Below are 20,419 nucleotides of genomic sequence, written 5' to 3'. Positions count from 1 at the left end.
TGGCCACCATGGGTTGAGATGTACTTCCCCACGTTTTATCGGCTCTCTACAGAAGCCAAAGGGCCTGATGACAGGTCTGGGGCCACTGTCCTATGTGGAGCTATCAGGGTACCCAGGCACCCAGATTATAGTCATAACTCCTGCCTCAAGGGGTGCACACAGGGCAGGGGCTGACCACAAGGACCACTGACCATGGAGGTGTGTGGGGTCTGCTGTCAGTGATGCTGTGGCAGGCTGGAGTGTGGCAGCCACCTTCCTTCCTTGCCCAGGGCCAAAGATACGTGGTCCTAAGCCTCAAGAAGCTCACAGACCAAGCCCCCCTTACCCCAGCATTTTCAAGCACAATGGGAGGGCGGCAGCGCCATTTCCCTGCCTGGTGCTCTATCCCCTGTGCCTACGAGGCCTAGGTCACACATCACCTTCCTGAGAAGCCCTGAGAAAGAACTAAGCTGAAGGGCTTCAGCATCCAGGGCTCCACAACCCAGAGCGGCCAAAGCGGTATATTTAGGTGAACGGAGGGTCCTGGGGCTCATCCATGCCCCTAGCACTCCCCATCCACCTGGCTGGCAAAAAGCCTTAGGATATTATTACCCTGTAATTCGTAGCCAGAGGTGACCAGCTCAGGGCTGGGGAGCAGAAGGTGCCAGGCTCACCGGGCTTTTTGGGAAAGATCAGAAGATAGTGTCAAAGGACCCGGACTGGGGTGCAGGGAACTGATGCCCGCGTTTCAGATGGGGAGTCCCGGTCGAGGAGGCTGGGTTGCGCCCCCTCGTCAAGTGCAAGGTGCAAAGGTGTCTGGAGGTTCTTCTGCCTCGACACTTCCCCACATGGGCGCCCTCCGACTCCTCTTGGTTCCCAAGCCCCCTAGTGGGACTCTCTGAAGCAACATCAACCCTATAGCACCCTTGCGACCACGGAACCCCTTCAACCATAGTCCTACGGCACGAAGCGCGCCGCGCACGCGCGCCGAGCTCAGCGACAGCCCCGCCTCTAGCTTGCCTCGACCCGCCTCTTCCGCCCCCTGGGGCGGGGGCTAAACGTGGCTTCCGCCGGAAACCTAGAATCCAGCCGAAAATCAAGCTCAGAAGCTGCTGTCTGGGTGGTGCTCCTGGCTCTTTCTCGTTTCCCGTTTCCAAGTTTAGGTTTTCACGCCCACCTCTAAGAGGGTCCTGAGACCCCCACGCCACCCCCCACATTCCAGCTTCGGCAGCAAATTACTGCAGAACCTGAAGTCAGGGAAGGAACCCGTTTCCGTCCTCACTTCCCACAGTCTCCTGCCCTTCTCCCCGGCCCCTCTGCCGCCCTGACCATGGCCCAGAAGCCGAAGGTAGACCCCCACGTCGGGCGCCTGGGATACCTGCAGGCACTGGTTACGGAATTCCAGGAGACGGAGAGCCAGGGTAAGAGCGGCAGGGTGGTGGGCAAGGGACGGGGCAGGGGTCCGGCCGTGACAGCCGCCCCAGACCTGGCTCCAGAGCCACTTTTCCGCCGCAGACGCCAAGGAGCAAGTACTGGCCAACCTCGCCAACTTCGCCTATGATCCCAGTAACTACCCGTATCTGCGGCAGCTGCAGGTCCTTGATTTATTCCTCGATTCCCTGTCGGAGGAGAATGAAACCCTGGTGGAGTTTGCAATTGGTAAGTATGGGGCAGGTCTCTCAGATACGTGATTTGACTTCGTGAAGTAAGTGAGTTAAAAGCCAGTCACTGGGGGGGTGCCTGGGTGGCTCAGTGGGTTAAGCCTCTGCCTTTGGCTCAGGTCATGACCCCAGAGTCCTGGGATCGAGCCCCGCATCGGGCTCTCTGCTTGGCAGGGAGCCTGCTTCCTTTCCTCTCTCTCTGCCTGCTTCTCTACCTCCTTGTGATCTCTGTCTGTAAAATAAATAAATAAAATCTTTAAAAAAAAAAAAAAAAAGGCCAGTCACTGGGAAAGGAATATTTTAGGGAGTTCTTCTGTTGAGAAGGCGGATCTTCTCGACGTCTGCGCCAGCGATGCCTTCGCCACCTCCTGGTTCACACATTGTTCCAGGTCACAGCTAGCTTGAATCGGATCTGGAACCACTGCCCAGGAGTCCCTCTGCATGTCTGCCTTTCCTCCTGTTTAGAGATGAGATCATAAACGAGGGAATGGATTGAAGCCACTTGAAGGGAAAAAAAGTTTATAGAATCCCATTTTTAGTTTTTAAACTTTTTAAAGATTTTTATTTGAAAGAGAGAGCACGAGCAGGGGGAGGGGTGCTGAGTGCAGATCCCATCTCAGAGCTGGATCGCAGGACCCTGAGATTATGACCTGAGCGGAAGTCAGACCCTTACCCAACTGAGCCATTCAGGCACCCCTAGAAAGGTGTTTTTATTTATTTATTTATTTATTTATTTATTATTATTTTTTTAATTTGACAGATCACAAGTAGGCAGAGAGGCAGGCAGAGAGAGACAGGAGGAGGAGGCAGGCTCCCTGCTGATCAGAGAGCCCGATGCGGGACTTGATCCCAGGACCCCAAGATCACGACCTGAGCCGAAGGCAGAGGCTTTAACCACTGAGCCACCGAGGCGCCCCGAAAGGTGTTTTTTAAACATCTTTATTTTAATGTGGTAATATCAAGGAAAGTAGAGGTGACTTGGAATGGCTTATACCTCCTGTAGTTGTTATGGTCTAAGACCTGTTATTCAGTGGACAGATACTTATTTGGCATGTACTGTAAGGTACTGTTCGAAATGCTGGAGAGATGATGAACAAGTGGAGGGAAGGTCTTAGCCCTCAAGGAACTTACATTCTAGTGGAGGGAGACACATGGTGAGTAAACCAGCAAAAAAGCTGAGGCTCTGAAGAAGTAAACAGGGTGATGAGATAGAGCAGAGAGCTGAGGTGCGGGCTGCTTCAATTCTGCCGTCATGGGAAGGCATTCTAGGAAGAGGCACAGTATGGGCAGAGACCCTAAAGCGGGAGGAGCCAGAAAGAAAGCTGATGTGGCAGGCTGTGGGGAGTGCAGCAGAGTGGTACAAAATGAGGTTGGAGAGGTGGGCAGTACCAGAGTTTACTTGACTTAGCTCTAGGCCATGGGAAAAAGCAGTTTATTCTGAGAACAAACAAAAATTCTTTTTTTTCAGCCTGCGTCTTAAAAAATAATATTTTTCGGGCGCCTGGGTGGCTCAGTGGGTTAAGCCGCTGCCTTCGGCTCAGGTCATGATCTCAGGGTCCTGGGATCGAGTCCCGCATTGGGCTCTCTGCTCAGCGGGGAGCCTGCTTCCCTCTCTCTCTCTCTCTGCCTGCCTCTCCGTCTACTTGTGATCTCTCTCTGTCAAATAAATAAATAAAATCTTTAAAAAATAATAATAATAATATTTTTCTGGGGTGCGTGGGTAGCTCAACAGGTTAAGCATCTGATTCTTGATTTCGGCTCAGGTTATGATCTTGGGATTGTGGGATCGCCCTGTGTCAGGCTCCAGAGCTCAATGTGGACTCTGCTTGAGATGTTCTCTCTCCCTCTACCTTTCCCTCTGCTCTTCCCCCTACTTGCACACATGCTATCTCTCTCTAAATAAATATTTTTAAAATTAAAAAAAAAAAAAATAGGGGTGCCTGGGTGGCTCAGTCGTTGGGCGTCTGTCTTCGGCTCAGGTCATGATCCCAGGGTCCTGGGATTGAGCCCCGCATCGGGCTCTCTGCTCGAGGGAGGCCTGCTTCTCCCTCTCCCACTCCCCCTGCTTGTGTTCCCTCTCTCACTGTGTCTCTCTCTATCAAATAAATAAAATATTAAAATATATATATACATATTTTATATATATATATATATATATATATATATATATATATATATCCCCCCGGGGTGCCTGGGTGGCTCAGTTGGTTAAGCATCTGCCTTCGGCTCAGGTCATGATCTCAAGGTCCTGGGATCAAGCCTGCATCAGGCTCCCTTGCTCAGTAGGAACCTCCTTCTCCCTCTGCCTGGTGCTCCCCCTGCTTGTGCTCTGTTAAATAAATAAATAAGATCTTTAAAAAGTAAATGTTTTCGGGGCACCTGGGTGGCTCAGTTGGTTAAGCCTCTGCCTTCAGCTCAGGTCATGATCTCAGGGTCCTGGGATCAAGCCCCGCATCTGGCTTTCTGCTCAGCGGGGATCCTGCTTCCCCCTCTCTCTCTGCCTTCCTCTCTGCCTATTTGTGATCTCTTGTCAAATAAATAAATAAAATCTTTAAAAAAAAATGTTTTCTACACAGTGAAAGGAATCTTATTTACATAGAGAAAGAAACCGTTTATAATTATTCCATTATCACCTAACACCTAGTCATGCAGATTTTTCTAACAGTTCCCAAAGGGGCATTTAATCTGGTTTTTATGTTCCATCTCTCTTTCTGTCTCTTCTTAAATGAACTTTGTATTTTATTATTTTTTATTATTTTTTTATTTCTTTACTTTTTTTTTTTCTTTAAGCTCTCACCCAGCATCGGGCTGGAACTCACAATCCTAAGATCAAGGGTTATCCCGGATGCTCTGGGCACCTGGGACACTCAGTTGAGCGTCCAACTCTTGATTTCGTCTCAGATCATGATCTGAGGGATGTAAGATGGAGCCCCATGTCAGGCTCTGTGCTGGGTGTGGAGCTTGCTTGAGATTCTTCACACCCCCTTCACACTCTCTCCTGCGCACACGCACACTTGTTCTCTCTTAAAAAAAGAAAAAAAAAATCACATTCTCTACTGACTGAGCCAGCCAGGCACCCCCATGAATTTTCTATTTTAGAACAGTTTCAGAAAAATTGCAAGGGTAATACAGAGAGTCCCCATATATGCCATACCCAGTTTCTCTATTATTAACCACTTACATTAGTATGGTACATTTGTTAGAATTAATAAGCCCGTTTTTTAAAAGATTTTATTTATTTATTTGACAGAGAGCACAAGCAGGGGGAGAGCACAAGCCTCAGGCAGCCCCGCCTGCTCTGAGGGCAGAGGGAGAAGGAGAAGCAGGCTCCTCACTGAGCCCGGAGCCCAAGATGAGGCCCAGTCCCAGGACCCTGGAATCACGATTTGAGCCTGAGGCAGACACTTAACTGCCTGAGCCACCCAGGCAGCCTTTGATACATTGTTTTTTTTTTTTTTTTAAGATTTTTTTTTTTTAATTTGTTTATTTGACAGAGATCACAAGTAGGCAGAGAGGCAGGCAGAGAGAGAGAGGAAGGGAAGCAGGCTCCCCGCTGAGCAGAGAGCCCAATATGGGGCTCGATCCCAGGACCCTGGGATCATGACCTGAGCCGAAGCGCAGAGGCTTTAATCCACTGAGCCACCCAGGCGCCCCTGATACATTGTTATTAACTAAAATCCATGCTTGATTCATTTCCCTAGTTTTTCCCTAGCGCCCTTTTACCATTCTAGGACCCCATTGAGGGCGCCATACTACTTTTAGTTGCCACATCTTTGGGCTCCTCTGGACTTGTGCCAGTTTCTTAGACTTACCCGTTTGGGTAACATTGATGGTTTCCAGGAGTGCTGCTCAGGTATTTTGTAGACTGTCCCTTAACTTGGATTTGTATGATGCTTTTCTCTTGATTAGACAGGCTGGGTTTTAGGGGAGGACAGCCACAGAAGTAAGTGCCGTTTTTCCCACGTCGTGTCATGGAGCTGTGCTGTCAGTGTGACTTCTCACCGTTGATCATGGCCTTGATCACCGGGCTGAGGTGATCAGCTGGTACTAGTACTGGTCAGGTTTCTCCCCTGTAAAGTTACTCTTCCTCCTCTTTGCATATTGTAGTCTTTGGAAGGAAGGCGCTACATAAATTATCTCTTTTAATCACTAGTAGACTGTTTTCATGACACTAATTATTGAAGGATCCAGACCAGTTCTGCAGAATTTCCCACCTTCCTCCTTGTTTCCTAATTGTCTGGTTGCCTCTTTATGGTGTCGTTTAGCTTGTTCCTCTTTCCCCTTTGTTCCTGGAACCTAGAAGTTAGATTGAAGGCCTCGATAGAGCAGGTCCCACTGTGTAATGGTTAGCACTCTGGAGCTTGAAGGCCTCGATAGATTCAACTAACACTTTTTTTTTTTTTGCACTGAATACATCAGGTAGGTGTGTTGTAAAATTTTGAAAGACTATCCAGGCTGGCCCCTACTGTTCGGGGTGCGTGGGGCTACGGTACAAATGGGGGCCATCCCTCCTCACCACAGTAAGTCTCACCCATGTGTGTGGACATCTTGGCTGTATTCATACCTGCCCTGTGGCCATTCCTTGGACTTAGAGTCCACCCGTGGGAGTCAGGATCCAAGAAAGAGGTCCGTGCAGCTGGGGGAGCAGGTTCAGGGCCTGGAGCCTCAAATATGGGGGAAAGGAGGATGGGCTGTGGGTGGGCTCCCTGCACTCTTCAACCTGTGGAGAGGGCCATACGGACGCCCCTGGAGATCATTATGCTAAATAAATTTCTAAACATTGGTCGCTTTAAGATTTTCTTCTGTAGAAGTCCTCCATCCCCTCCCTGTGCTCCACAGCTTCTGCCATATGAGTGGTGACAGTGGTCCCTGCGACACACAGCCTCCACCAAGGAGTGATGGAGCTCCTCCAGCTCAAGCTTTGGACGGGTGCAAACTTGGATAAAAGGAGCAGTCCCCCACAAAAAGTTTGTGCAGATCAGGAACTTGCCCAGGGCAAGAGTACTCTTAAGACCCTGGGCTGCTGAGTGGGAGACTTGGGCCTGGCCTGGGTTCTTGCTCTCCTGGGCAGCCTCCCAGAGTGGGTGATGCATCTGTCCCTTCTCTGAGATCCGTCTCCTCACCTTGCTTGCCCTGCATTGCAGGACTGTCGTGGGGAGCAGAATGGGCTCCATGAAGGTACTGGCTGGTCACTTTCTTAGTATCTTCATCCCCAGTTTTCCTTTTCCCTGCCGCTTTTCCTCATTTTCTCTTCCTTTCCTTCAACCGGCACAAGGTTCCTAATCCCCAGAGTAGTCGCTTTCTCAGCCTTGAATCCCTCCATGGGATTGTCTGCAGAGTAAATTTCTCTTGTATTTTTTGTGCATGACTTACGAGGAGAGGCCCAGTAGTACTTAGATGCATATTTTGTTACTGCTGTCATTTCCTTTTCTCTGCATGTCGCTGGCCCTGAATGGGAAACACTGTCAGGTGCCTTTTTGGCTAATAGGCTCTGTGTTGTGCTTTTGTAGCTTTGACTCTTTTATCTCTGGTGGCAGGGATGAAATTTATCTCCACGAGGGCAGAGCTCAGCTTTGCTTATCTCTGCGGTAGAGGAGAGAAGGGCCTAGAAGGTGTGGAGTATGGGCCCTAACTCAGTGCTGTAGCCCTGAGCAGGACTGATTCTGGAGTGACCGCAGAGAGGAGAGCTGGTTTAGATCACCTTGGGCTCGCAGAACCAAAACTAGTGTCTCTTGGTTGGCAGGGAGCACAGTGAGTTTGATAAGAGCTGGGCTTTAGGGTCAGGCAGGTCTGGGTCCAAGTCCTCGCTCTCCCACTTAACTCTGGGCATGTGATTTCCTTTCTCTGGTCATCTGTTAGGTGGGGCATCTGCCTTGCGGAATTGTTGAGAGAATTAAATGAGACAAAGTGTCTGCAGCTTCAGGATCCTCTAGGCCTCCACCCAAGGGCCTGGTGTTCAGGCCCTTTTGAGGATAAACAGTTTTCTCATGTCTCAAAGAGGTGAGGTGGGATGGCTTACTGTAGCCAGTCTCCTAGTTACAGAGCCGGTGCTCTGGGACTTAGAAGGACTTACAGTACTAGCTAGCACTTTCAGAGCACCCTCTGTGTGCCCAGTTCTGGCTCCTGTACTTTGTCACCTTTGACCCTGAGACACACTAAAAGTAGGTGTGCTCAGAACCTCCATTTTCGGGGTGCCTGGGTGGCTCAGTGGGTCGTGATCTCAGGGTCCTGGGATCGAGCCCTGCATCGGGCTCTCTGCTTGGTGGGGAGCCTGCTTCCCACCCCCCTCTCTGCCTGCCTCTCTGCCTACTTGTGATCTCTCTCTCTCTCTCTCTGTGTCAAATAAATAAATAAAATCATTTAAAAAAAAAAAAAAAAAACCTCCATTTTCCGTGCGGAGTCTGAAGCTTAGGAAGGATCAGTGGGTCAGCCAAAGGTTTAAAGATGGCCAGCCTGGAACGGAAACCCAAGGCTGTCAGATTCTAGAAGAGAACACAGGAGTTCCCCCATTCCGTGGATTGTGCATTGTGAAAGCTTGCAAGGCACTGCAGACCCTCCATTTCACTGATGAGGAAACTGAGGCATGGACCACCCAGCCTCAGCTGATTAGTGGCAGGTCAGGGTCAGAACGCGGGCTTCCATCCATCCTCACAGCCCAGCACGATCGCAGGCATCTTTCCAGGTGGTGCTGATGCGTTCAGCTCTGAGATAAGACCTCTCCTATCACACGGCCCTGCCGGCTCTGAGGGCTGAAAGCAGCCACAGTCACTCACCGGTGGCAAGCTGGTGTGCCTGACTGTTGACTTCTGGGGAGGCCACTTCCCGTGACCCCTCAGACACCCTGGGCAGGATAAGTGTAGCCTTCAAGATGAATCTGGTTACCAGGATTGCCAGTAACACGCAGGGCTTTTTGAGTCTCTGTACCTTCCCCTTTCTTGACCTTTTGTGGATTTGCACATTTAGAACAATTGTAGAGCTGTTTTACCCTTTTGTTGTCGTCCTGCTAGGGCTCTGTATGTGTCACCAACCACAAGGCCCGTAGTACTAAATCCTCTTTACGTGTGAGGAAACAAGTCCTCAGTGAGGTTAGGTGTGTTGTCTGAGGCTCCCACTGTTCGTGATGACTGGAGCCAGGAATTTACCCATCCTGCCTGGATCCAAATTCTGTCCCCAGGGGCCCTGGCTGACGGAGCCAAGACTCAAACTCCAGAGTGTCCTCTTTCCTTGTTCTTTCTTTCCACCACACCTTGCACTTTCACACTGTCCTCCAGGTGTTTCTGGTGGGAATTCATCCCTGCTCCTACTGGTGGTGCTCACAGTTCAGGCCACGTCTGATTGGTAACTAAGAGAAACTGCCACTGGGAGGCCATACTGGTTGGCCCCTGCTTGGGGTCAGGGGGATGGGAGTGGGAGAATTATGAAGGACCAGCTATAAAGCCAGGATCTCAGTAAATACCCAAGTGGGTGAAAGAATTTGGGGCTCTTGCTCCAAATAAAAACTCAGACAGCCTTTGGCATTTATTTGGGAATGTTTGCCCAAAGCACTGTTGGTTGATTCTCAGGTGTTCTGTACGCAGCCTATGCGTCTCTCCTAGATGCTGTATGGAGATAGAATGGAACCAGGAGAGAACTCTCTGCCTCCATGAAAACTGGTTGAATCCTAGGATTTCACAGAATACTTGGCAGTTTTGTTACTAAAACAGGATTCAAGTAGGTGGCCTCCCAGAATTCATGTTAAATTGTTTTCCTGCGTTCTATTTCCTGCAATACATATAGTTGCCACCAGATGGTGGTGGTGCTCAGAAAAAGACTGGTAGGGGCACCTGGGTGGCTCCGTCATTAAGCCACTGCCTTCTGCTCAGGTCAGGATCCCAGGGTCTTGGGATGGAGCACCACATCAGTCTCCCTGCTCAGCGGGAAGCCTGCTTCTCCCTCTCCCACTCCCCCTGCTTGTGTTCCCTCTCTCACTGTCTCTGTCAAATAAATCTTAAAAAAAAAAAAAAAAGCCTCTGGGGGCGCCTGGGTGGCTCAGTGGGTTAAGGCCTCTGCCTTCAGCTTAGGTCATGATCCCAGGGTCCTGGGATCAAGCCCCGAGTCGGGCTCTCTGCTCTGCGGGGAGCCTGCTTCCTCCCCTCTCTCTCTGCCTGCCTCTCTGCCTGCTTGTGATCTCTCTCTCTCTGTCAAAAAAAAAAAAAAAAAAATTAAATAAACAAATAAATAAATAAAGCCTCTGTATGTCCCTTCCTGATCCAGTTCTTTACTGTCAGAGGTGAACACCTTCCTGACTCATAATAATTTAAGAATCTCTGCGTGACTTGGTCATTAGAGCTTGCAACTCTTGATCTAGGGGTCATGAGTTCAAGCCCCACGTTGGGCATGGAGTTTACCTTAAAAAAAGAAGAAAAAAGAAAAAATTCCTCAGCTACCCATCTGTGGCAGGATTCCCCTTATAGAAAGGAGGTGATGTCTGTGTTCTCACCCCACTGCTCCCTTCCACGCTTAGCTGGAGCAGGGCAGCCAGCCTCTGCCATTCCTCCCAGACTTGCAGAGACCAGCTCCCCTTCCTCTGAGTTCTGTGCACGAACACACTTTGTCTGTGTGTGTGTGTGTGTGTGTGTGTTAATTTATGTGACTACATGATTGAGTCACATGGTACAGAATTCAGAAAGGTATATAGTGAACGGTAACTCTCTCTGTAGCTTTTTCTGGAAGTAACCATTGTTACTAGTTTCTTTTTTATCCTCCCAGAGATATTTTCAGGATTTACAGACAAATCTGTACATATTTGCATGTATACCTTTTTGCCAGTTCTACATGTCTGGTAGTATATGTATATTCTGTTTTTTATTTTTTTAATTTAGCATCATGTTTTAGTGCACCTGCAGTATCAGCCCACAAAGTTGCCTCATTCTTTGCAAATGTTGCATGCCATTCCCTGGGTGCCAGGGACTGGGTTTAGCTACCTCTTAGGGGTGGACATTCAGGTGGTTTCCATTTGCTCTTCCAAGCAGTGCTGCCGTGGATAACCTTATTTGTATGCCATTTCTCCCCTGTAAAGGTATACTGGTGGCATAAATTTCCAGAAGTGAAATATAGGTCAGAAGTATGAAAAGCCATGTTTTCTCTGCTTTTGATTTAATTTAATTTGATGTTTGTTATGATGGGAAGCATTCATGAGTTTAAGTCAAAACTATACAAGGTATTTTGAGAGAAGTGTCACTTCTATCCCTATCACTTTCACCCCGTTCCCTTCTTTTTTATACATAGGGGTAACTTTATACACTGTTCTATCCCTCAACATTTAAGTTTCAGAACTGTTTTCAAAATGCTAAATTAAGGGGCACCTGGGTGGCTCAGCGATTAAGTATCTGCCTTGGGCTCAGGGCATGATCCCAGGGTCCTGGGATCGTGCCCCACATTGGGCTCCCTGCTCAGCGGGGAGTCTGCTTCTCCCTCTCCCCCTGCTGGTGGTCCCTCTCTCACTGTCTCTCTCTCTGTCAAATAAATAAACAAAATCTTAAAAAAAAAAAAAAAAAGATACTAAAGTAAAACCCAAGAACACATAGTCTTGAATGAAGATTTTTATTTGGGATGGGGAGCAGCCAGCCCAGCGCTCTGGGGTGGCTGTCATGAGATGGAGTAAAGTCTCGGGTCACTCTCCTAGGGCTTGCCCAACCCCCAGCCGCTGGCTAAGCACTTATGGACATGAGCTCATGTAATCCCCAGAACAATCCTTAGACCCTCCTGTCTCAGCAGCAGTGCCCTACTTGCTGTGTGACCTGAGGTCACCTACCTGACCTCTCTGAGCCTCCAGCTTTCTCATCCTCACTTGTCCTTGGGGTTTTCTCTTTCACCTCTCCTGGGGATTTCTGTGGTTCCCTGTGCCTAGGAGGGCACTGCTTTTGCCCCCCTGTTCTCTTTGTGTCTTCTGTGGTTTGCCCAAAGCGTGTTCATCAGCCAGTCAGAACTTGTTCTCCTTTCTGTTCGGTAAGCGTGGTTTAAGATGCTGTGCCGTCCACATACAGTGAAGCGCACATATCTTGTGACCGTTTGACAGGTTTTTTTCTTGACCTTTCTTTTTTTTTCTTTTTAAGTTTTTATTTAAATTGCAGTTAGTTCACATACAGTGTAATAATATTAGTTTAAGGTGATACAGTGATTTAGCACTTCCGTACAACACCCAGTGCAGTTTGATGGATTTTTAATTTCATTAAGGTATATGTGCATCTGTGTAACCAGCACTAAAATCAAGATATAGAATGTTTCCGTCTCCCCCAGAAAGGTCCCTCACACCCTCTCCCAGTTAGTGTCTTCTACCCGCAGGTAACCACTGTTCTGACCCATGGGTTTTGCCTAGTTTGTTGTTGTTTTAAGACTTTATTTTGGTGAGTGATGGAGCATGGAGTCTGCTTGGGATTCTCTCTCCCTCTGTGCCCTTGCCCCATGCTCTTGCACATGCAATTGCACGCCTCTCTCTAAAAAAAAAAAAAAAAAAAAAAAAAAAAAAAAGATTTTATCTTTTTTAAGATTTTATTTTACAGAAAGAGAGCATAAGGAGGGGCAGAGCAGCAGGCAAAGGGAGAGAGAGAAGCAGACTCCCCGCCAAGCGGGACTCAGTCCTAGGGCCCTGGGATCATGACCTGAGCCGAAGGCAGCCGCTTAACCGACTGAGCCACCCAGGCGTCCCAAAAAAGATTTTAGTTTTGAGCAATCCCCACACCCAATGTGGGGCTTGAACTCGCAACCCCAGGATCAGGATTTGCTTGCTCCACCAGCTGAGCCAGCCGGGCGCCCCTGTTTTGCCTGTTCTCGAGCTTCATCTTAGTGGAATCACACAGGATGTACTCCTGGGTCTGGTTTCTGTCACTCAGCGTTTCTGAGATTCGCCCAGATTGTCACCGTGTCGTTCGCTCACGTCTTGGTATGCATACGCCACAGTCTGTTCGCCCAGGTCACCTGCCGACGGAGGCTTGTTTGTGGTGTGGAGCCTTTGTGCATAAAACTCTCGTCAACGTTTGTACGCGAGTGTTCTCGCATCCATAGGTACTCCTTTCTCTCAGGCTCAAGTACAAGTGAGTTGCTGAGTCACAGGGGAGGTATACGCTTAACTTCAGCAGAAGCTGCCATGTATTTTCCAACCCGGTGATGGCGTGTGAGGCTCCCAGCCACCAGCCTATGAGGAGTCCCCAGCCCCACCTCCCACCAACCCTTAGTCTTGTCAGTCTGTTCTGGTTTAGCCATGACAGTAGGCGGGGGGAGGCACCTGGCATGGTGTGAATTTTCATTTCTCCGAGAGGTAGTGATGAGCACACTGTCACACATCACTGTCCTTATTCAGGTCTCTTCTCATTTTTACAACATGTTTATCTTTTCTTGATAGGCAGTAATATATACTCTTTATGTATCTGGGAAGAAGTCTTCTTTCAGATACATAGTTTATTAATATTTTCTCCTTTTGTCTTTTCACTTTTTTTAGTGATGTCATTTGGTGAGTTTTACTTTCTAAATGAAATTTACTTTTAGGGGCGCCTGGGTGGCTTGGTCAGTTAAACATCTGCCTTCGGCTCTGGTCATGATCTCAGTGTCTTGGGCTCCCCAGCTGGGAAGCCTGCTTCTCCCTCTGCCGCTCCCCCTGTGTGTGTGTGTACACACACACACACTCTTTCTCTCTCTCTCTCTCTGCCAAATAAATAAACAAATAAATAATCTTAAATGTAGCTTTAAAAAAAAAAACTTTTCTGGGGCACTGAGGTGGCTCAGTTAAGCGGCTGGCTCTTGGTTTTAGCTCAGGTCATGATCTCAGGGTCCTGGGATGGAGCCCTGGGTCTGGCTCCGTGCTCAGCGGGGTCCGCTCGAGGTGGTTTCTCTTCCTCTTATGCCCCTTCTTCTGCTCGTGCGCATGCGCTCTCTCTTGCTCTTTCTAAAATAAGTGAGTCTTTTATTTATTTATTTATTTTTTTAAGATTTTATTTATTTATTTCACAGAGAGAGATCACAAGTAGGCAGAGAGGCAGGCAGAGAGAGACAGAGAGAGAGAGAGAGAGAGAGGAGGAAGCAGGCTCTCCGCTGAGCAGAGAGCCCGATGCGGGACTCGATCCCAGGACCCTGAGATCATGACCTGAGCCGAAGGCAGCGGCTTAACCCACTGAGCCACCCAGGCGCCCCTAAAATAAGTGAGTCTTTTAAAAACTCCTTTTCCTGCATATAAAAATAACATTTTCTACCTTATTTCCTCTCCACAGAAAACAAAACAAAAAAAACAGGAAACAAAGTATTTTTGTGGAAGTAAACTTAGAAAGTAAAGGTGAAATGACTCCTGATCCGTTGCAGAGATAAGCCTTGTTAACCTTTGGCTGTGTTTCCAGCTTGTCTTTAGTTAACGCGTCTGTCCGTTTATTGAGCATCTGCTATATGCCAGGCCAAGGTGACCGTTTGAGACAAGACAAATTCCCCCTCTGGTAGAAGTTGGATTTAGTGGGGACCTTCAGTAAACCTGACAGATAACTTCGGCATGAAGAGGAGACACAAAGGAGGTAGGGGGAGGGTGCTGGGGAGACGGGCTGTGAGGGCAGTTGTGGAAGGCTCTCAGAAGAGGTGACACCTTGCTGTACTTAACTCGTTCCATTGCAGTTTTATCGTATATACAATTTGATGACGTTTTTCCCTCCTTAACCTTATGTTGCAAGCATTTTCCCCTAGTACTCTTTGAAAACATGATTTTTAAGAATTATAGAATTTCCCATCCTACAGACAGACGGAACTGGATCCAACCAGCTGACTCTTGCTGGGCATTATTTAGGAAGTTTCCAGTTTTGTTTTCTTCTTTTCCTGTAGCCCTCCTTCGTTCTTCAGGGCAGGCTCACAGAGGTAGACTCGAGAGGGCGAGCTCACTTCGCTGTGGCCTTGGCTTCTCCTGGGTCCCCTGGCTCCATTTTTGGTGCTTCCGTTCAGACTCCTTGCCCCCTGAAGCCCTTCTCTTTCCAAGCACTCACCCTTATTTTCTACTCTTGAGGATCGCTGCCCGCAAGGTGGAGGGGCTTCAGGAATGCCCTGGGGTTGGGTCCCAGGCAGTGGCAAGCTCTGGCAGGCACAAGATCCATCCTTGGAGACTTCCTAGGTCTACAAACAAGGAGCAGATGGGGCCAGCTATCCAGAGGCCGCCTGGCTTCGCCCTCCAGCAGATGCCATCTGATTATCCCCCAGCCTGGGTGGCAGTGTCCTGCCCAGGCACATCTCTCTGTGATGATGACTCAGTGGCCAAGGGTGACTCAGACTTCATCTTATCATACTTTACAGCAGAGATAAATATCCCATCGCCTGCCCCCAGTCAGGTAATCTACAGTGGGTAGGAGATTGGTTCACCGCTGGCAGTTCAGAAGAGATGGTGTAGCTGTGTCCAGGAAGCCAGAAGCCCACCAGACCATGACATAGGCCTTCCCATCTTCTGGGACTTCGGGCAACTTACTCAACGGCCTCAGCTTCCACTAAAATCAGGGTGGTGGTACCACTTCCTGGGGTTCAGTCGTGTTCCCAGCACGTGTCCAGTGAGCGTCCAGTCGCAGGTGCCTGGGATACTGCAGTAAACCAGAGAGCGGGGCCTCGCCTTGTGGTGTCGTGACAGGGATGGCACAAGTACGGAAGGCAGTCCGCGGGACGCCCCAGGATGTGCTGAGGTAGTATCAGCAGGCCAGGTCTCTGCGTGTCCCATAGGGAGGCACCTCTCTGTCAGAGTGCCTTGTCTCCCTTGCCTTGTGATTGCGGGAATGACCCTCAGCTTCTTCCTTCCCTCAGAGGTGCGCTGAGCCACAGTTGGGTCCCTGAACTGCGGAAGTCCATGGTAGGCGACATCTCAGGGAGCCAACTGCCCAGCCTCCAGCCCTCTGCAGTTCAGCCCCTCTCCCCAGCTCAGTGCTCTGAGCTCTTCCAACAGTGCTCGTGGAGCGCTTCTTGACCAGGCACCAAGGACCTGTGGGAATAAGATGGCCACGGTCTTGACCTTAAGGCACCTGCCTTCTAGTGGGGCTTGGCAGCTAGTGAGCAAGAAAACAAACCTGCCAGGGTGGTTTCTCGGGGTTCTAGGCATATGAAGAAAATGGCAGAGATGCGGGCACTGCCCTGGATGTGGTCGGAGTGGGGTATTCCGGGGGACCCTTACTGGTGAGGGTGCAGTGACGTGTTGGTTACCAGCCCAAGGGAGGCAGCATGTGAAAATCTGGGCCTGGAAGGTCCCAGGAAGGGCTGAGGCCGTGGGTGCCAGAGAAGGACCAGACGGCGCAGGGCTGTGAAGACGTCAAAGGGGAATTTGGATTTTATTCTGAACACAGGGAGAAGTCCCTAGAGGCTGAATGGATGAAACTTCTAAAGATATTTTCCTATAGCAGGACTCAAACTGACCCAGGTACCGTGAGGGAGGGTGGCAGTGCCAGACCTGGGCAGACTCCTACCTCTGGAAGAGGCATGTCCCTGCCAGCCCCCACCTGTGGCCCGCTTCCTGTAGCATTTAAGTAAATTACCCTGCATCCGTAAGGTAGTACACTGCACAGCCATTAAATGACACAGTGGTTGTAGATCTGTTGGCATGGAAAGATGTTCCGAGTCCATTGCTGAATGAAAAAAGCTGACTTACAAACAGGAAACTACCACATTTTTATTAAATGTTCACGTGTATCCACATTTTTTTAAAAGATTTTATTTATTCATTTGGCAGAGAAACATCGAGAGAGGGAACAGAAGCAGGGGGGTGGGAAAGGGAGGAACAGGCTTCCCACCGAGCAGGGAACCCAATGTGGGGCTGGAACCCAATGTGGGGCTGGATCCCAGGACCCTGAGATCATGACCTGAGCCAAAGGTAGAGGCTTAACGCACTGAGTCACCCAGGCGCCCCTATATTCACGTATTTTGAAGTTGAGGAAAGGAAAAGCAAATGTTAGATGGATGGTAGGATTAAATTGGTTTATAATTTGGCTTCTAGTACTTTTAACAGCTTTATTGAGATAACTGATATATAATAAGCTGTACATCTTTAAAGGATAGTTTGATAAGTTTTGGCATATATACATGTGTGAAATCATCACCTGACCTATGTTTTTTAATTTTTTTTTAAAGATTTTACTTATTCATTTGATCGAGAAAGACAGGAGAACGGGAACACAAGCAGGGGGAATGGAAAGGGGAGAATCAGGCTTCCTGCTGAGCAGGGAGCCTGATGTGGGCCTCAATCCCAGGACCCTGGGATCATGACCTGAGCTGAAGGCAGACGCTTAACCAACTGAGCCACCCAGGCACCCTGTTTAATTCTGTAAACTGATATGGGCTTTATTTTTTGGTTGGGGTTGGTCTTTTTGGTTTTGTTTTTGCTTAAAAAAAATATATATTAACCATTTAACTGGCTGAACCAAGGAGGAAAGGGTTGGTACTCGCTTCCTGAAGGCTAGGCTCTGGCAGGCAGGCGGGCCTTCAGGAGCCTTGAAGGGGTGGATACCGGAATGGACTTTGGATCCCTTGTCCCTGGGACAAAGTGGGCAGAGGCGCTGGGAGGGGAGATGGGAGGATGCACAGGCCTCAGGCATCGTGTCTCCTCCTGTTCTTCCCCAGGAGGCCTCTGCAACCTGTGCCCAGACAGGGCAAACAAGGAGCACATCCTGCAGACAGGGGGCGTCCCACTCATCATCAACTGCCTGTCCAGTCCCAACGAGGAGACCGTGCTATCTGCTGTGACCACGATCATGTACTTGAGCTCCCCAGGCTCCGGCTCCCCCCCTGAGCTGACCGCCATGCCCGTGGTGCAGTGCATGCTGCGCTTCTCTCTCTCAGCCAACACGAGGCTCCGCAACCTGGCCCAGATCTTCCTGGAAGACTTCTGTTCCCCAAGCCAGGTGGCAGAGGCCCGCACCTGGCAGGCCCACTCTGCCCTGGGGATCCCACTGCCAAGGACTGAGGCCCCACAGCAGCCCAGATCCAGGGAGACCTCGCAACCATGACGCCCTAACTGTTAGAGATGAGGCCACAATCCTGGTGGGGGCTCGGGGAGCAGGAGCTGCCTGGCTCCCGCTGAGCATTTTTCCCCAGAGGTGCCCTTTTGGCTATTTTAAAGGTGAGTTTTCTCAGCGTGACAGGTATTTACACTGTGGTGAGGGGCACTGAGAGAGGAGGCCAGGCTTTGGGATACAAGGAAGAGCACAAAGGCAGTGCCATTTCCATAGGTTGGCACTGTCAACCCGCTGGAGGTCAAGCTCCTGCCTCGCCCCCTCCCCGCAGTGCCTCACTGCCAGGGCATCAACATCACGTGAGAAGCAGTTGGGACCCTAGATTCAGAGGCTTTAAAGGAAGGAGATTTTCATGAAGAACAGCTGGGCCTGGGATTAGACTTGCTTGTGCTTGAGGAAACAGGAATTTTCCTTTAACAGAAGTATCTGAAATAATCTTGAAGAATGGAAATGAGAAGCCAGCTTGTGGCTCCGAGAAGGTGTCATGCCCACTCCAGGGCTACAGAGGCTGGGTACCTGCACTGCAAGCTCCCCTGCCTGGATACTGGGTATGGTTGATGCCGGCCTGGAGAATTCTGTGGCCTGGGACCAACATTTTATCCACAGCAGTCTATCTGATGGGACCCCCATGGAAAGTTAAGAGTTCAGGAGCAGTGGGTAGCTTCTTGGCCTCCCTTTTGCACTCCCTCAAGGTTGACCTCTAACATAGCCAAGGAAAAGCAGATGCAAGAGAGGTGGTGTCTGGTTGTGAAGGTGGGACAGGTTCTGGAGCCACTGGACTATGGACAGGAGGAGGGAGGAGAAAGCCTCCTGTCAGCCTGTATTCCACCTGCCCCTCCCAGGGCTCCTGTCCCTTTCCCTTCCCAAATAAAGGGCCTTTAAGGAATGCTGAGCCAAAGTGTTTTATTAAAAAGGTTCCTGAGTGATTTTCCCACCATGTTTCCTTGCCAGCCATCTTGTTGGGTTCCAGGTGCCTGGCTTGCGAGAATGGAGGTTACTGTGTCTCCCTGTTCTGCAGTGCTGGGGGCCACCACCATGACACTGCCCTGTCGTTCAGCTCTGCTAGGGTTCCCTGCTGGCCTGCCTTTCCTTCCTTCAGCTACTATCCACTGTTCTGGCCCCCCGCTTGCTTTCTATGATCTCCCTCCAGTTGTCACTCCAGGAGAGCAGCCGTCTCCTTTTTGGGGGTAGGGCTAGGTGCTGGTTGTGGCAGCAGGTGAACAAGATGTGCTCCCAGCTTGGGGTCTCCTCTTGGCCTGGGACAGGACATGGGAGAAAGGCAGTGAGACGTAGTCTGTAATCTAGTTATTTTACTCCCTCTCCCTAATCCCAGCAGGCCAGATGCCTGGAAGGTTGCCAGAAAAAGAGGTCTAAAACTAACCTTGAATGCTGTCCTTGTCATCAATGAGCAGGTCCCCCAAGACCACCGTCTTGTCCCTCGTCAGGATGATGCGCTCCACAAACTGGGGCCCCAGGTATTTCTCTACCCAGCGGTACTGTGGTGAGGACACAGGTCTGTCAGTAGGGCCAGTGAGTAAATACGTGCTAGTGGAGTCTCCAGCCTTTGAGAGATGCTGCTCCCCGCCCACCACCACCACACTTCCTGTGTTTCAGTGCTGCCGGTTTATTTTAAACATCAGAACTTAGGAATCTGTTTGCTAGGAAGGGTTGGGGTAACCGCACCTTCTCACCCACACAGTGTTCGTACTTCAGCAGAGGGCTGGAGCAGATGAAGACCTCCGTGCTGCGCGGAAGGGGCACGGGTTAGTTGGGGTGGTGCCCGCCCTTCCTCCACCGCCCTCCCTCTGCCCTTCCTCACTCCAGCATGTTGCTCATCTCCAGCACGGCTTCCAAGGCTCCAGGGATAGGCTCCAAGTCTAGGAAAAAGCCTGGGGCTTCATACACACTGGCCACTTTGTCCTGAAAGATACGATGTTCATGTCCCAGCTTCTACCTCCAGCAGATCTAGCCCCAGGGATGACTCTCACAGTAAGACTCCTGGGGGACCCGCCGGCAAATCAGAGCCACAGGGAGAGGATTTTGCATCCGGGGAAGCATTCTTTCAGATTTTCTTGTCCAGGGCGAACAATGGATTCTGAAGCGAGGGTTTTGCTAAACACAAAGGGGGTGACTCTGGAAATGGAGCAGAGGCAGTCTTGCCCAAGGGGAGGGCTCCCATTCCTAGGTGCCCTGTGGGCTCGGGCTCCCTGCTTTCGGGGACACTGTGGGGTCGGGGCTCTTGCTCCTGGCGACAATGTGGGGTCGGGGTTCCCGCTCCCGGGGACATTGTGTGGTCGGGGTACCTGGTTCCCCGGCGCCCTGTGGGGTCGGGGCTTCCGCTCCCGGGGTCACCGTGGGGTCGGGGCTCCCCTCCCGCCCACGACCCCTCCCCCGCTGCGCTCCCGCCCTCTCCCTACCTACCCCCAGGTCCGGCCGCAGGGCTCGGTACTGTTCGCGGGCGAGGAAGCCTCGGCGCTCTTCCAGCGCCACGTGCGGTTCCCCGGGGAAGCGGCGGCGGAAGCCCCGCAGAAGGCCCCCCTCGAAGTCGGCCAGCACGCCGTCCATGTCCACCAGCACCCGCACGGGCCGCGCGCGCCGCGCCGCCATCGCCGCCGCCATCACTGCGGGCGCCCGGCAAGGGAAGGACGGGGTGGGGGGGAGGGGGAGCGGGCGCCCGGCCCGCAACTTCCGGAGGCGCGGGGTGGGCGGGCGCACCGGGGCTCATTTGCATGGGGCGCCCCGGGGACCGGCCCCGAGGGAGCGCGCGGCCTTCCCCCGATTGCGGCGGCGCGG

General features: G+C 50.7%; 2 protein-coding genes across 6 annotated transcripts; one reads left to right on the top strand and one right to left on the bottom strand.

The window, feature by feature from the left end:
- Positions 1–619: 619 nt before the first annotated feature.
- ARMC7 (armadillo repeat containing 7) lies at positions 620–18,508 on the top strand. Of its 5 annotated transcripts, none has more exons than XR_007123380.1 (4): positions 620–1,400; positions 1,495–1,638; positions 14,006–14,173; positions 17,235–17,370. XR_007123380.1 is itself a non-coding variant. In XM_047707320.1 (3 exons), the coding sequence occupies exons 1-3, from the start codon at positions 1,310–1,312 to the stop codon at positions 6,491–6,493; spliced, it is 249 nt and encodes an 82-aa protein (XP_047563276.1). In that variant the 5' UTR covers positions 620–1,309; the 3' UTR covers positions 6,494–9,557. The 5 variants fall into 5 exon arrangements, 2 of the variants coding, with proteins under 2 accessions (XP_047563276.1, XP_047563275.1); XR_007123379.1 differs by lacking the exons at positions 14,006–14,173; positions 17,235–17,370 and adding exons at positions 6,480–8,725; positions 9,236–9,556; XR_007123378.1 differs by lacking the exon at positions 14,006–14,173 and adding an exon at positions 18,047–18,508 and having other exon boundaries at positions 1,033–1,400; positions 17,235–17,733.
- A 4-nt stretch (positions 18,509–18,512) lies between these two features.
- Positions 18,513–20,395, bottom strand: NT5C (5', 3'-nucleotidase, cytosolic). The gene is made up of 5 exons (XM_047707315.1): positions 20,048–20,395; positions 19,446–19,546; positions 19,310–19,370; positions 19,008–19,122; positions 18,513–18,882 (listed from the first exon to the last, which is right to left on the bottom strand). Exons 1-5 carry the CDS (start codon positions 20,243–20,245, stop codon positions 18,722–18,724), a joined length of 636 nt encoding a protein of 211 aa, XP_047563271.1. The 5' UTR covers positions 20,246–20,395; the 3' UTR covers positions 18,513–18,721.
- Positions 20,396–20,419: the final 24 nt, after the last annotated feature.

The sequence above is a fragment of the Lutra lutra genome, chromosome 16 (assembly GCF_902655055.1).
Source record: "Lutra lutra chromosome 16, mLutLut1.2, whole genome shotgun sequence".
Taxonomy (NCBI): domain Eukaryota; kingdom Metazoa; phylum Chordata; class Mammalia; order Carnivora; family Mustelidae; genus Lutra; species Lutra lutra.
Note: the sequence above shows the minus strand (reverse complement) of the source record. Positions and strands in the feature narration are given on the sequence as shown.